Here is a 14,085-nt window from a genome sequence, read left to right as displayed (position 1 = left end):
CCCAGAGTGCTAGGATTACAGGTGTGAGCCACCATGCCCAGCTGAGGGGCACCCAAATTCTATGAAGACAACAATGATGACAGTCTTACCATAGAGAAATAGATAATGAAACTCAGCTGAAAAAAGCCACCCCAGATGGAAGAAACCATGAGATGGTAAGCTTTGCCTACTGCGAAGTGTCCTTGTAATTTTCACCCGCCAAATCAAATCAATCAGATGGAACTTTATGCTTACAAAAGACAGAGATAACAACTAGCATAAGTGCATTCTCTTCTTTGATATGACCTTGAATTAAGTCCAAATGAGGAATGCAACAGTTGAAATCTCTCAACTGAAAAGATCAGGACAGAAAGTGTTCTCTAAAGCTCGTGAATCACTCATGCCTACTTGAGCTCACTGTACGAATCTCTGGCTCTTCATATACAGGACTGAGAACTCATAGTTCAGAATTAGTGATGCCTCAGTCTGGTCCTTACTTTTGTCATTATTTGCCCCTACTTCTTACCACTTCCCAATACAAAGCCTCTCCTCGAGCAAAGCTAGTTTCTACACTACCTACAAGATAGAATTATAGAGTAATAGATGTGGAAAGAACCTCAAAGATCACCGAGTTCAAGACCCTTGCTTTACAGATGAGGCAACTAATAATCAGTGAAGAACAGGCCTTAAAAATCCCCAGAATTAGGAGCCTCTCTTCCTACCCTTTGCTATACTTTCTCTTCCTTTTTCTAATGTTAAGGATACTATGCCCACACCTTAACATGGGGAGCGAAACAATGAGTCCAGTTGTAAGAATTAAAAAGGGAAAGCAGTATTTAGCTCAAAATTTTCTCTGTTCCCTCTGGAGATCCAAAGAGGAGTTACATTGCACTCTGAGAGACTCAGTCCTTCCCTGGGAAATCCTTATCCTTGTCTTTCCACAGTCTAACTCATGTAACTCACCTCATCTTAATACCAGCCCTGTCATATTGGATCTTTAAAACGTAGATATGATAGGTATCAAAGATTTTTGCATTAATTTTGATTTTTTTAAATATTGGATTAAGGCCAGGCACAGTGGCTTATGCCTATAATCCCAGTACTTTGGGAGGCCTACATGGGAGGATCACTTGAGCCCATGAGTTTGAGACCAAGATGTAGCAAGATCATATCTATATAAAAAAATTTTAAAAATTAGCCTGGCCTGGTAGTGTGTGCCTGTAATCCCAAGTACATGGGAAGCTGAGGCAAGAGGATTTTTTGAGCCCAGGAGTTTAAGACTAGCCTGGGGAACGTAAGTAGAGTCTCAAAAACAAAACAACAACAACAGCAACAAAAAACCCACCAAACCAATTGAGCAGGCGTTCTATGTATCTATGGAACGAAACAACAAAATTATATTGAATTAATATATTAATATATTATCTAAGTTATAGATAACTTTAAGGGGTGTTTTGGTGCCCACTTAAATTTTGTACCTGAAGTGAGTGTCTCACTCACTTTATCTTAATTCCAACTCTGCCTTTGATTCACTCTTGGTTCTCATCAAATGACCCAAATACGAGAAAAAACTTGAAACACATGTAAACTTTATGGTTTAATTCAGTAAAGATTTTTTATTAAAGCAGAATGAAAATGATTCCAACTCACCAATATTGGGAGGGTAAGTTAATTAGTGTCTACCCACCAGTGGCTACCCATTTCACTCAGGGCAGTCCCCCATGTCCACATTTACAGTCTGCCCCAGGGCTGCAGAGGGGAGATGGCAGAATCTCAGACTCAGGCATTGATCTCAAGTTATTCCACATATCCCAGGAACTTCACTGGCCCCAAATCATCACAAATGACAAGAACAAATCCCTCCATGGGGGAAATGTGGTACCTGCAGGCAGGATATCTGGTGCCTTCAGTTAGCTGACAGACTGTCATTTGGAACATTGTCTCGCTCTGGAAGCAGAGAATGTCAGAATAGTTTCGGCAAGCCACCTTCTTGGGAGAAACGCAAATACTGTTGATTTTTCTGGGCCTCTCATGGATGAAGACATGCTGCTTTTTACAAGTGTGATCACGCTCCCTGATGGCTCTCTGTATAATCATGTAGTTGCAGTACCTTACAGGAATGTCACTGTGAGGGTAGTCCACGTGCAGGTGCTCCAGGGATGACACCTGTATTGCTTCCTCACTCAGCTCATTTTCCCAGAACAGAAGCAGCAAGAAAACTATCACCATTATTATCATTAGGGGTAGGATTCCCTTCACATCTCTGGCTTTAACTCCTGTTAAGTAAGCGGAGACAGCAAATATAGCAAAGGGTAGTCATATTCCTCCTGCTCCCACCCCTGACTGCTTTGATATCTTTGGGATATTTTATTTCCTTTTCTCTGTTAGCAAAAATCATGCTGACCCTTCAAGATAGCTGGAAGCACAGCTCTCCAAGAAAGCCTTGTTTGACCATTTCAGCTCTCAGAGTTTGGTATTTAACTACTCTCTAATTATTAAATTAGTAATACATTTTGTGTTTTTTCTTGAAAAGCTCTTTGATAGCAAGTACCATAGCTGTTATTACATCTGAATCCTTCAAAGCGTGTAACACAGAGCTGGACATAACAGAAGGTGGTAAAGAATCCCCACCCCAGACCGTTACCTTCATGTTGCTGAGTAACTGCCCCATACTTTTCTAAATCTTAATTCCACCCCATTTCACATGATTGAAGTACTCCCTGCTAACCTTTTCGTCTCAATCCCTTCCCGACCCCTCCTGGTGTTGATCCTTCTTGCTTCTGTGCTGTCTCCTCTCACCTGTCGTTTTTGTTGTCCCTCTCACAGGTAACATAGCCTTGCTGTCGCTCTCACAGGGAACATAACCTTTTGATCATGGACTTGAGAAAATCCCTTGTGTTTTGCTGTTTCCTGATGATATTTGATAAGGAGCCATTGAGTGTGGGGAGGGCCAAAGTGGAAAGAGCAGAAAGGGAGGAACCTGTAGAAAAATGTGCTTGAGCATCACAAGGGAGGAAGAGAAGTCACCTGTAAAAGGAGAGTTGGATCGGGCAGACCATGAACATTCCCTCCCTAAACATGTGCGGACTTCTTAAAAATTTCAAAATATTAAGGGGGCACATTGTTCTTGTTACATGTCTATCTTGTATAATACTGATAGGGCTTTACGTGCACCTGTCACCATAATAGTGCTCATTGTACCCCAAAGTTGTTACCCCTTATCTCTTTCCTATCTTTCCCTTTCTTAGTTTTGCCATTTGTTTATGTCATTTATGATTTCTTCCATCAGTGTTTCGTAGTTCTTCTTGTAGAGGTCTTTTATATTTTCTTTTAAGGTATTATATATGATACGAGTCATATTGATTTGATTCTCAGCTTGACCGTTATTAGTGTATAGAAGTGCCACTGATTTGTGCATATTGACTTTTTTTTTTTGAAACACAGTCTCACTTTGTTGCCCTGGGTAGAGTGCCATGGTGTCACAGCTCACAGCAATATCAAACTCCTGGACTCCAGCTATCCTCTTGCCTCACCCTCCCAAATAGCTGGGTCTACAGGCACCTGCCACAATGCCCAGCTACTTTTAGAGATGAGGGGGGAGGTCTTGCTCTGGTCTCGAACTTGTGAGCTCAAGCAATCCGTCCGCCAGGGCCTCCCAGAGTGCTAGAATTTATTAATTTCAGGAGTTGGTGAAGTCTTTGGGGTTTTTCTAGATAGGAGATCGTATCATTAGCAAACAGGAGTACGTTAACTTTCTCTTTCCTAATTTGTGTACCCTTTATTTATTTCTCTTGCCTGATTGCTCTGGTTAGAACTTACAATTCTATGTTGAATAGAAGTGGTAGCAGTGGGCACCCTTGCCTTGTTCCAGTTCTTAGGGGGAATGCTTTTAACTTTTCCCCCATTTAGTATGACGTTGGCTGTGTCTTTATCATATATGGCTTTTATATAAAGGTATGTTCCTTTTATGCCTACTTTGTTGAAGGCTTTTATCGTGAAAGATCACTGAATTTTATAGGATGCTTTTTCTGTATCCATTAAGATGATCATATGGCCTTTGCTTTTGCTTCTATCTAGTCAGTGGTTGCAGGTGGCAGGGCTATAAGCATTTGGTATGAGGTGGCTTGCAGCCTGCAAGGATCTGGCAAGTGTTGGACTGCAGGGGTGGTTTCTGCCAGGTGGTTGGTGGAAGCCTCAGGTGGAAGGTGGCAGTCCAGGGCAGTTCAGGAGCTTCAGGGACAGGGGCATGGGTCTTGGCCACCAGACAGCTGGGGCCCTCCCGCTGCCCAGGACCTGCTGAGGCAGTCGCTACAGGGCTTCTCAGGTGGTGTCTGTGGTGCCTGTCCTGCTTGACTCTACTGTGACGGGGAGGGGGCTTGGCTCCCAGTCACAGGCTTACGAGAGCCTCTGCTCTTCCTCCTTCCTCCTCAGCCTGGCCTGGGCACTGCAGAGGCAGCTGCAGCAAAGCTGAGCCCTGTGTATACCTGGTGCTCTGAACCTGAGAGCTGATAATGTCATCAGCTGCAGTGACCCAGCAATGGTGGTCACCAGTTTCCTGCTGTACCCTCTCTCTAGTGTAATGTCACTGCATAGACTCCGCACAGCTCCATGAGCAGTCCAGAGGTCTGCAGTGGTGGTGAGGGCCCCCTCCCAGCTCAGGCCACAGTGTCTGGGTGGGTGGGGAGCATGGAGTCCTGGAGTTCTCTCCTCCTGGTCCTTCTCCACACGTGGGTGCCTCCTCCAGGTTCTTCTCTGCTGATTCACAGTGCTCCTTCCAAGCAGGCTCATCTGTAGGTGGCATCCACCTGCAACCTTCAGTCCTGTCCTTGAGAGCAGTGTGCATGGGCTGCTTCTAGTCCTCCATCTTGCCAGTAGTCAAGTGTGAGCTTTTGAAAACAGTGAAGTCCTGGGTGGTGCCTGTGACTCAGTGGATAGGGTGCTGGCCCCCATATACTGAGGGTGGCAGGTTTGAACCCAGCCCTGGCCAAACTGCAACAAAAAATGGCTAGGTGTTGTGGCAGGTGCCTGTGGTCCCGGCTAATAGGGAGGCTGAGGCAAGAGGATCATCTAAGTCTAAGAGGTGGTTGCTGTGAGCTGTGATGCCACGACACTCCACCGAAGGCAAAAAAGAACAAAACAAAACCCAGTGAAGTCCTAATGTGTACCAGCCCATTTTTAATCAGTCCTTGCTATGAACTTGTGAAGTAGTTATTATTTTCATTTAATTGATAAATCAGTTTTAGAAAGATAGAGGTAGTGATAGAAAGAGACGAGGATGGCAGGAGTCATGCCCTGTCAATGCTAAACACTTGAACTCCAGTTTTAGCAAGAATTATGCCCATGTGATGTCCAGGATAGGGCAAAAAACAATTCCCAGGCATTAACATTAATCTAGAACCAGCCCTGGGCTTCTGAAGAATAGGAATAGTTCCCCAAAGGCTAAACACTGGAATCACCTGGGGATTAAAAAATACTGGCTTCCACCTTCAGATATTCTGCTTTAACTGAGATTGGGTGTAACATGGCTTACATATTATTTAAAAAATCAGCAATTTGGCCAGGTGCAGTGGCTGATGCCTGTAATTCCAGCACTCTGGGAGGCCAAGGTGGGTGGATTGTCTGAGCTCACAGGTTCAAGACCAGCCTGAGCAAGCTCGAGACCTTGGCTCTAAAAAATAGCTGGGCATTGTAGCAGCTGCCTGTGGTCCCAGATACTTGGGAGGCTGAGACAAGAGAATCTCTTGTACCCAAGAGTTTGAGGTTGCTGTGAGCTATGACAACATAGCTCTCTACCAAGGGAGACAAAATGAAACTGTGTCTCAAAAAAAAAAAAAAAATCCCCAACTGAGTCTAATACATGGCAAAATTTGGGAACTACTGAACTATGGTATTCTTGGGAAACCTACATGGTAAGTTAGTAGATGAAAACTTAGTAAAAAGATGATGCCTCAATCTATTGAGACCATAGAATTCTTTTTGTTGCTCTCATCTCCTAGTGAGCTGATCTTAGAAAGGGAAAATGAACTTACTTTTACTATTTCTTTTACCTTGAAATCATGAAATCATCTCTCTTTTGGAGAGGCACCTACAAAGTCTCTTTTGTTCATATCTATGTCTTCTTTTAAAAAATAATCTGACTGTGTTAAGTAACACGTATCTGTGTCTTTCTAATTGGTAAGAAGAAAAAAACATTGTGGGATAAAAAATGGTCTAAGAAGAACTTTGAAGAATGCATCTCTTTCTATATCATAATAAAAATAAAAGCATAGTTTCAGGCCACAAAAAAGAGCAATCAGGAGATAATTCCCCTCCCCCACCTTATCTATTGTCCAAAGGCAGGCTGCTGTGTTATCTTGCTGGGGAACAATTACCCTTAGGTGCCTGAGGGCTATTCGCCTTAGCAGAAGAGAGAGAGAGAGAGAGAGAGAAAGAGAGAGAGAGAAAAGGAAAGAATCTTCAAGGGAGAGAAACAGTCTTAGTAAGAGAATGAATCTTAGCTTTTTTTTTTTCGAGACAGAGCCTCAAGCTGTCGCCCTTGGTAGAGTGCTGTGGTGTCACAGCTCACAGCAACCTCCAACTCCTGGGCTTAAGCGATTCTCTTGCCTCAGCCTCCTAAGTAGCTGGGACCACAAGTGGCCGCCACAACGCCCGGCTATTTTTTTGGTTGTAGTTGTCATTGTTGTTTAGCAGGCCTGGGCTGGATTCGAAACTGCCAGCTGTTGTGTATGTGGCTGGAACCTTAGCCGCTTCAGCTACAGGCGCTGAGCCAGCAGTCTTGTTAGAAGGGCCATGGGCAGGGCGGCGCCTGTGGCTCAGTGAGTAGGGCGCCGGCCCCATATGCCGAGGGTGGCGGATTCAAACCCAGCCCCGGCCAAACTGCAACAAAAAAAAAAATAGCCAGGCGTTGTGGCGGGCGCCTGTAGTCCCAGCTACTCGGGAGGCTGAGGCAAGAGAATCGCCTCAGCCCAGGAGTTGGAGGTTGCTGTGAGCTGTGTGATGCCACAGCACTCTACCGAGGGCAATAAAGTGAAACTCTGTCTCTACAAAAAAAAAAAAGACTCTTAACTTAAAAAAAAAAAAAAAAAAAAAAAAAAAGAAGGGCCTTGGGCAAAGGCCCTGCCAGCATGAGAAGCAAAAGAGTCCAAGTGAGCTAGTTGGTAAAAGAATGTACGCTGTCAGGTGGCACCTGTGGCTCAAAGGAGTAGGGTGCCGGCCCCATATACGGGAGGTGGTGGGTTCAAACCTGGCCCTGGCCAAAACTGAAAAAAAAAGAATGAACGCTCTCTGACTGCCTTCTCCTGCAGCTTCTTACAGAGGTAATCTCATGGCTTTTTTGCACCACAGGTGTAGAGACTGCCAAGCACTGCTGTTCTCGCTCCCGAGCTCTCATGTTAAGGAGAGCTGAATCCCTTCCCCATGCCCTCATCACCAAGGTGTTATGTTACCAGGATGTTACCAGTGTTTCTTACAATTGCAGAGTGTTCCGGCCTTAGCTCTCGCTTCTCCTTTTCATGAGCTATATGGTCTGCTACAGATGATTATTTACTTTCCAAAAATTTTCATTCGGGGTATTCTTTCAGGATTCAAATTGTCCTATTTTGGATAAATGTTACACAATGCCACAAAGATATAAGTGCATGACTAATTTTTTTTGGGGGGGGGAGTTTTGAGACAGAGCCTCAAGCTGTCACCCTGATAGAGTGCTGTGGCATCACAGCTCACAGCAACCTCCAACTCTTGGGCTCAACCGATTCTCCTGCCTCCGCCTCCCAAGTAGCTGGGACTACAGGCACCCACCGCAACGCCCAGCTATTTTTTGGTTGCAGCCATCATTGTTGTTTGGCCGGCCCGGGCTGGATTTGAACCCACCAGCTCAGGTGTATGTGGCTGGCGTCTTAGCCGCTTGAGCCACAGGCACCAAGCCCTTTTTTTTTTGAGACAGAGTCTCACTATGTTGCCCTTGGTAGTGTGCTATGGCATCACAGCTCACAGCAACGTCCAACTCCTGGGCTTAGGCAATTATCTTGCCTCAGCCTCCCAAGTAGCTGGGACTACAGGCACCTGCCACAATGCCTAGCTATTTTTTATTGCAGTTGTCTTTGTCGTTTAGCTGGCCTGGGCTGGTTTTGAACCCATCAGCCTTGGTGTATGACTGGCGCCATAACCACTGTGCTATGGGCGCTGAGCCGTGCATGATTTTAATTTTTGATGAGTTTTTTAATTAACAAAATTTGCTTTTGCATTGTCTTCCAGAACATGTGCAATGTATAAAGAGAAGTATATTTCCATACCATAACATGTTCATTATTTTCTGCCTGAACTTGCAAGTAGCTGAACTACAGGTACTTTTCTATGTTTACAGGCAGGGAAGTGTCTGTGTTACCAATATCTCTAACCAAGGCAACCGAACTGTCCCTACATTTTAGAGCGTTACACTCCAGAGATAGAGTCGAGACCGAGTCCAAACACGTACAAGTGGTGGCAGCCTGGGAGAAAACATTTGTAATGCCTAATTTCACTTAAGGATTAACACCCTTGTGTCAGAAATAAAAAGACAGGGAACCTCAGAAGAAAAGAACTTGTCAGAGAAAGTCAATTTCAGATGCAGCCATAATGGGCCATGAGTAACACTGATCTTCATTTAGTAATCAGAAGCTGGGAGCGGAGGAGCACCACATTAAAGCAGATTCTCACCCCCACCCAACTCTGCGCCAGCCTACTTGTTCCTTGAATAAGTCAGGCAGGTTCCTGTCTTAGGGTGTTTGCTAGGGCTGTCCCCTCTGTCTGGAGTCTTCTTCAGCATGTGAACCATCACCCACTCTCTCTTCCCTTCTCAGTTTTTGCTCAGTGAGGCCACCACAGTCTAACCTATTTGCAATCGCAATTCCTATTCATTTCTGAGCCTCACTTCCCTGTTCTACCCTCTGTTTTTCTATTTCATTTTCACTTTATAACATACATAATTACATTTATATTCTGTTTGTGCTCCCGCACCTTACAGAAGCGTCAGCTTCACAGGGCAGCGCTCAGAATGAACAGTGTGGTCACCCTGAGGAAGGAAATGTCTGTGCTCGCAGCAGCACTGAAGGAAACACCAAGTGGTGGTAGTTACTGGCCTCCAAATAAAAACCTGGGGAGCATGTTGCAAGATTATTGAGAAATAGGGAGATGGAGTAAGGAGGAATGAGGAGAGGAGGTATCTCTTTGCTCACCTTACTGGCAGCATGTAGCTTACACAGTTGCCAAGAATATGCTACACACCATTTCGGCCTCTGGTTGTCCAGAATTCCTATGGTTCCCTTGATTGTACAGCATGAAGGCTTGGAGGCAATGGCCCTGGGGATTGTTTATAGTACCATATTTGTCATTGAAAAATGAAGATTATCAAGCAAGGTGCAGTGGCAAGCACCTGTAGGCCCAACTACTCAGCAGGTTGGGGCAGGAGGTCTCTTGTGCCTGGGAGTTGGAGTCTAGCCTGGACAACATAGCAAGACATGGGTTCTAAAGAAAAAAGAGAAAAAGGTTACCAAAGAAAAGCAGTTTATTATATTCCAATATTAAACATAAATCTCCCCGTCTCCTGGACTTTTTGACTAGGAACAGAGATTGAAGTAGTTATATATATAAGAATACTCCCAAATAATATGATTTATTATAATTAGGATACTTATTGTTAAAATATATTTTTGATCCTAAATCTCAGTTAGCCAAAGCTCTCCATTTACTTCAAGTATCCTTTCTGAATATGCTTTATTATTTTTGTTGCCTTCTCTTTTTTTTGGTTTGTTTGTTTCTTTTCTTTTTGGAGACAGAGTCTCACTCAGTTACCCTCAGTAGAGTGCCGTAGCATCATAGCTCACTGCAACCTCAAACTCTTGGGCTCAATTGTTCCTCTTGCCTCAGCCTCCCAGGTAGCTGTGACTGCAGGCACCTGGCACAATGCCCAGCTATTATTTTAGAGATGAGGTCTTGCTCTTGCTCTGGCTGGTCTTGGACTCCTGAGCCCAAGATTATCAATCCATCGGCCTGAGTCTCCCAGAGTGTTGGATTTCAGGCATGAGCCACTGTGCCCCGCCATGTCGGCTTCTATATAATTTCCTAGGTTACATGTATATCCTAAAACACAACAGGTTTTGAAGAAAGAAAAAACAATGGGATTATTATTACACATTTTCCAAATGGCTACTAATGACAGCAAACCCAAAGTAACAGTAGTCTAAACAAGAGGGAATTATTTCTCACAGAAAAGAAGGCTGCGGGTAGTTGGGCCAGGATTGGTACCATGCTGCAAGGTAGTGAGCTTATATTCCAGTATACGGCTTCCACATCATGGTCCAAGGTGGCTACTCTAGTCATAGCCATCATATCTGCAAAAAACCGGCCTCATATCCAAAGTTTCACTCACCATTTTTACTTACATTTCAATGATAATGACTTGATTACACAGTCACATCCACTTGCATGGAAGGTGGGAAATGCAGGGTTTATTCTGGTTGGAATGTGCCTCACTAAAATCTTGGGGTTCTATTACCATGGAAAAAGCAGAGAATAAATACCAGGGAAACTAAAAACATTTCTTCTCCTCACCTTCAGAGATGTATCACTATGGGAAATGTTGATGAATATGCCTCAACAAAAAAAGTTGCATGATCAAGTTCTTTTCCTCTGATCATGATCATAATGTTGAGAAACATTAACTCTATTCCTTCCCTTCTAGAGCATCAGATTCTGAGAAACCCAGTAATAGAGAAGCTTGACTAATTTCATTTAGTTTAAAAATTAATTTAAGCAAGGAGCTTCATTAAGGGGTGCCAGCATTAACATCCTAAGGGCTAAGGTTTTATGAAATAATTAGCTTGGAAAATGCTGCAAGGATCTATAAGCCATAGATGGCAAATCCAGATCCAGGCCTCGGAGTGGGAACAAAGGAAACAACAATGGGGCTTGAATGCCTTTACTTCCTTTTTTTTTTTTTTTTTTTTTGAGACAGAGTCTCAAGCTATTGCCCTGGGTAGTGTGCTGTGGCGTCATAGCTCATAACATCCTCCAACTCTTGGGCTCAAGCGATCCTCTTGCCTCAGTTTTTCTATTTTAGTAGAGACAGGGTCTCACTTTTGCTCAGGCTGGTCTTGAACTTGTGAGTTCAAGCAATCCACCCTCCTCGGCCTCCCAAGTGCTAGGATTACAGGAATGAGCTGCGGCACCCAGCCACCTTTACTGCTTTAGATTTGGAGGATAGCTCTCCTGAAATCTACATGATCCTAGGATATTGTAGAGGCCCTCCGTATAATGCTTTCATCTCTTGTCCAAAACTGATACTCCAGGCTTCTCATTACTGCTTCTTCATGGAGCTGCAGCTGTCTCTGGCCTGCTTCATCCTCCTCCCAAAGCCTGGACACAGGCTCCACCCTTCCTTCTTTAATGGGCACTAAGCATAAGGATATGGGGTTTTACAGACTTTCTGAAAACTTAATTACAGAAGAGAGAAAAGAACTAAAACTGATTTACGTTGTCTGCTTTTGCTAGCATCCATCAGTGGGCCCTTCACGGGGCCACGCTTCTGAATTGTTCTTTCCTTGGCTATTCTGATGTGGGGCTTTGTCCTGTGCTTTGTATCTCCTCTCCCCCAAGTCCTAGACTCCCATTGACCTTCAATAATGGTGACCACAGAGTTTCTATGGAGGAGGGCCTAGGAAACAGCAGTTAGGCCAGAGAGTGGGCTGGGCACTCTTCTCAAAGCTGTGTTTTCTGAGTGCTTTACATATAACTGGGAGAACATGAATTGCTCATATCAAAGAATGGGAATGAAAAGAGTTTGCATGACCACTGTTTACACTGTCACTTCCTGGCTCCCACAGACTTTGTTTTAAAAAGGGGGGTAGTCTTTAAGTGAAATCTATCAGAGTATCTTGGCTACTAATTAAAAATACAGAAACTTGAGTCTTATCTCAGACATATTGAATCAAAGTCTCTGGTTTTAAGGTCTGGGAATCTGCATTTGTAATAAACAGCCCATCTCACAATAGATCAATTCCAAACTGGCAAACTGTAATCATTTCTAAAGAGTTTCACCCACCCCACAACAAAACTGACTTTTAAATTATATGGGATATGCAATACCCTAATCTGAAACCTCTACATTTTGATTACTGCCCTGGTCTGAGCACTCACAGGGAATGGGGGAGTGCTTAGCCTCACATCACAGAACTAAGCCAGCTCATCAGAATTCTCCCTCCCAGGACACTGAGTGGGCCTGTCTCCTAAAACACAGCATTGCAGGAGGGAGGCTTGGTCTGTATTTCTCACTCAGAGTCTTTAATTACCTGTGTCCTATCAGCAGTTCTGGAAAACAGTTCACAAGAGGATCCTGGAGATGAGCTTCAGTGACAGTGCTCTGTCTACAAGGGAAGCCTGAAAAGCAGTCTGCAGGATGGAGTCTGAGAAGCTACACTGAAGCAGGACCGCTGACCCAGTGTGCTTAGCTCAGTTTCCCACAGGTCCCCCTCCTCACCGTGATTATCTAGTTTAAGGTTTCTCTATGATTATGAGGATGTTTATCTCAGGAGACTCTGAGGAGGAGTCACACATAGACAACAGGTGTTACGATATTGGCAAAGGTTATTTTGATGATAACGATGTTTTCTCTGATGATTCTCTTAGATATTTTGTTAAAATCATCTTCCTGTTGTTTAAACATTTTGGACCGCTAGAATGGAGACTACTTTGATGTTAATTGATATCAGATAAAGTAAAATTTTCCAGTTTCTTTTCCTGGTATTTCATTATAAAAGTTATTAGAATTGTAACTGAGGCAGAACAGAATTAAGAGGCTACTCTCCTGTCCTCCAGAATCACTGGCCTTCTGACAAAATTTGTTTGGACCTATCCTCATCTTTGCATATTGGCTGGCCAGCGACAGCTGGCCAGACCCTCTTCATCTGGTAACACGAGTTCTATTTCTGCTCCCCACCCCCAACACACACAAACACACACAGACACACACACCCCGAGGGAGTGTGAGCAACGGGGAAATGAGGCACAGGAACCAGGAACTAGACCCTGAATGGGGAGCTCTAACTTGGGGGTGTGGATGAAGTAGCCGTGTTTAATGGCCTAGAAATTAGCGTTCTGACCAAGAGGACATCTCCCTAAATCAAGAACACTTGCTATTGGCACCCCTATTTTGGAGGGGTTCATTGGCTACTTTTGGCAATTGCAGGCTGTTTTTCTCAGTGAGCTATTAACTGAAGGACCCCTGCAGTGCCCTCTCCAGCCCCGGTTGGTTTTCCAGTTCCCCTCCCACTATCTCACTTGTCTTCTCATCCAGGTGAGGTGGACAGACTGGGTCCTGCTCATGTCCAAGAACAAACTACTCTTGATCTTGGGCAGGATGTGTTCTGAGACAGGAGTCATCAGTCTCAGCCTTGCAGTTACAGCCCCCAGCTATGCACTCAGGAGGTACTGTTCTCCCTTGGGGGGAAACCAAGCCATTTCTGTTTTGTAACTTCCTTGTCTTCCTAAAATAACTGCTGCAAGGTGATAGCCCAAGGGAGACCAGGTAAAGAGAAGGTTGCCCTAAGTGTCTAACAGCTATGGGTATGGTAGGTCCTCGATTTTGACTTCTAAGAATGCTTTGATCATAGCATATCTGCCTTCTGTGTGGCCCCAGGCTGATCTTTCTACAGTTCCCTTTGAATCCCTATTAAGGAAGGACCTTTACCCAGCTTTTCCCTACAGGACATTCGGATCTTTCATACCCTCCCAAGCTCTGCTCTCTTCTCTGGACCAGTTCTAGCTTTTCTGAAAATCAGATAAGATTCTTGGAAAGAAGATACATAATTGTCCTCCGCTCCCTACCGAAATAATCACCAAACCTTAAAGAATCCAGCGTGTTTTAAATAATTCCCTTTCCAGAGACGTGCAGTTGGAACTGGGTGAGCAGTGGTCTGGGGGTCCTGAAAGCTGGTTCCTGTCTTGACACTAGCTCTGGGGTCCTGACCTAAACTCTGTGGGCCTTGCTGGCTTCCGAGGAAAGTGGCTGGGAGTTGGCCGAGATGGTGGAATAAAGGGGGTGAAATGACTCACAGTTTCAGTGCTGATAAAGCA

The 14,085-nt window shown here is 44.3% G+C and overlaps 1 protein-coding gene across 1 annotated transcript; it reads right to left on the bottom strand.

The window, feature by feature from the left end:
- Nucleotides 1-1,680: 1,680 nt before the first annotated feature.
- RNASE12 (ribonuclease A family member 12 (inactive)) lies at nt 1,681-9,264 on the bottom strand. The gene is made up of 2 exons (XM_053595198.1): nt 9,192-9,264; nt 1,681-2,255 (listed from the first exon to the last, which is right to left on the bottom strand). The coding sequence occupies exon 2, from the start codon at nt 2,215-2,217 to the stop codon at nt 1,777-1,779; it is 441 nt and encodes a 146-aa protein (XP_053451173.1). The 5' UTR covers nt 2,218-2,255; nt 9,192-9,264; the 3' UTR covers nt 1,681-1,776.
- Between the last annotated feature and the right edge of the window lie 4,821 nt (nt 9,265-14,085).

Source organism: Nycticebus coucang, chromosome 6 (genome assembly GCF_027406575.1).
Source record: "Nycticebus coucang isolate mNycCou1 chromosome 6, mNycCou1.pri, whole genome shotgun sequence".
Classification (NCBI taxonomy): Eukaryota; Metazoa; Chordata; class Mammalia; order Primates; family Lorisidae; genus Nycticebus; species Nycticebus coucang.
The sequence above is the reverse complement of the archived record's forward strand: the minus strand, read 5'-3'. Positions and strand labels throughout refer to the sequence as shown.

Coding starts and splice junctions, on each gene's coding strand:
- RNASE12 (XM_053595198.1), bottom strand. CDS start 2,217: ATGATAATAATGGTGATAGTTTTCTTGCTGCTTCTGTTCTGGGAAAAT.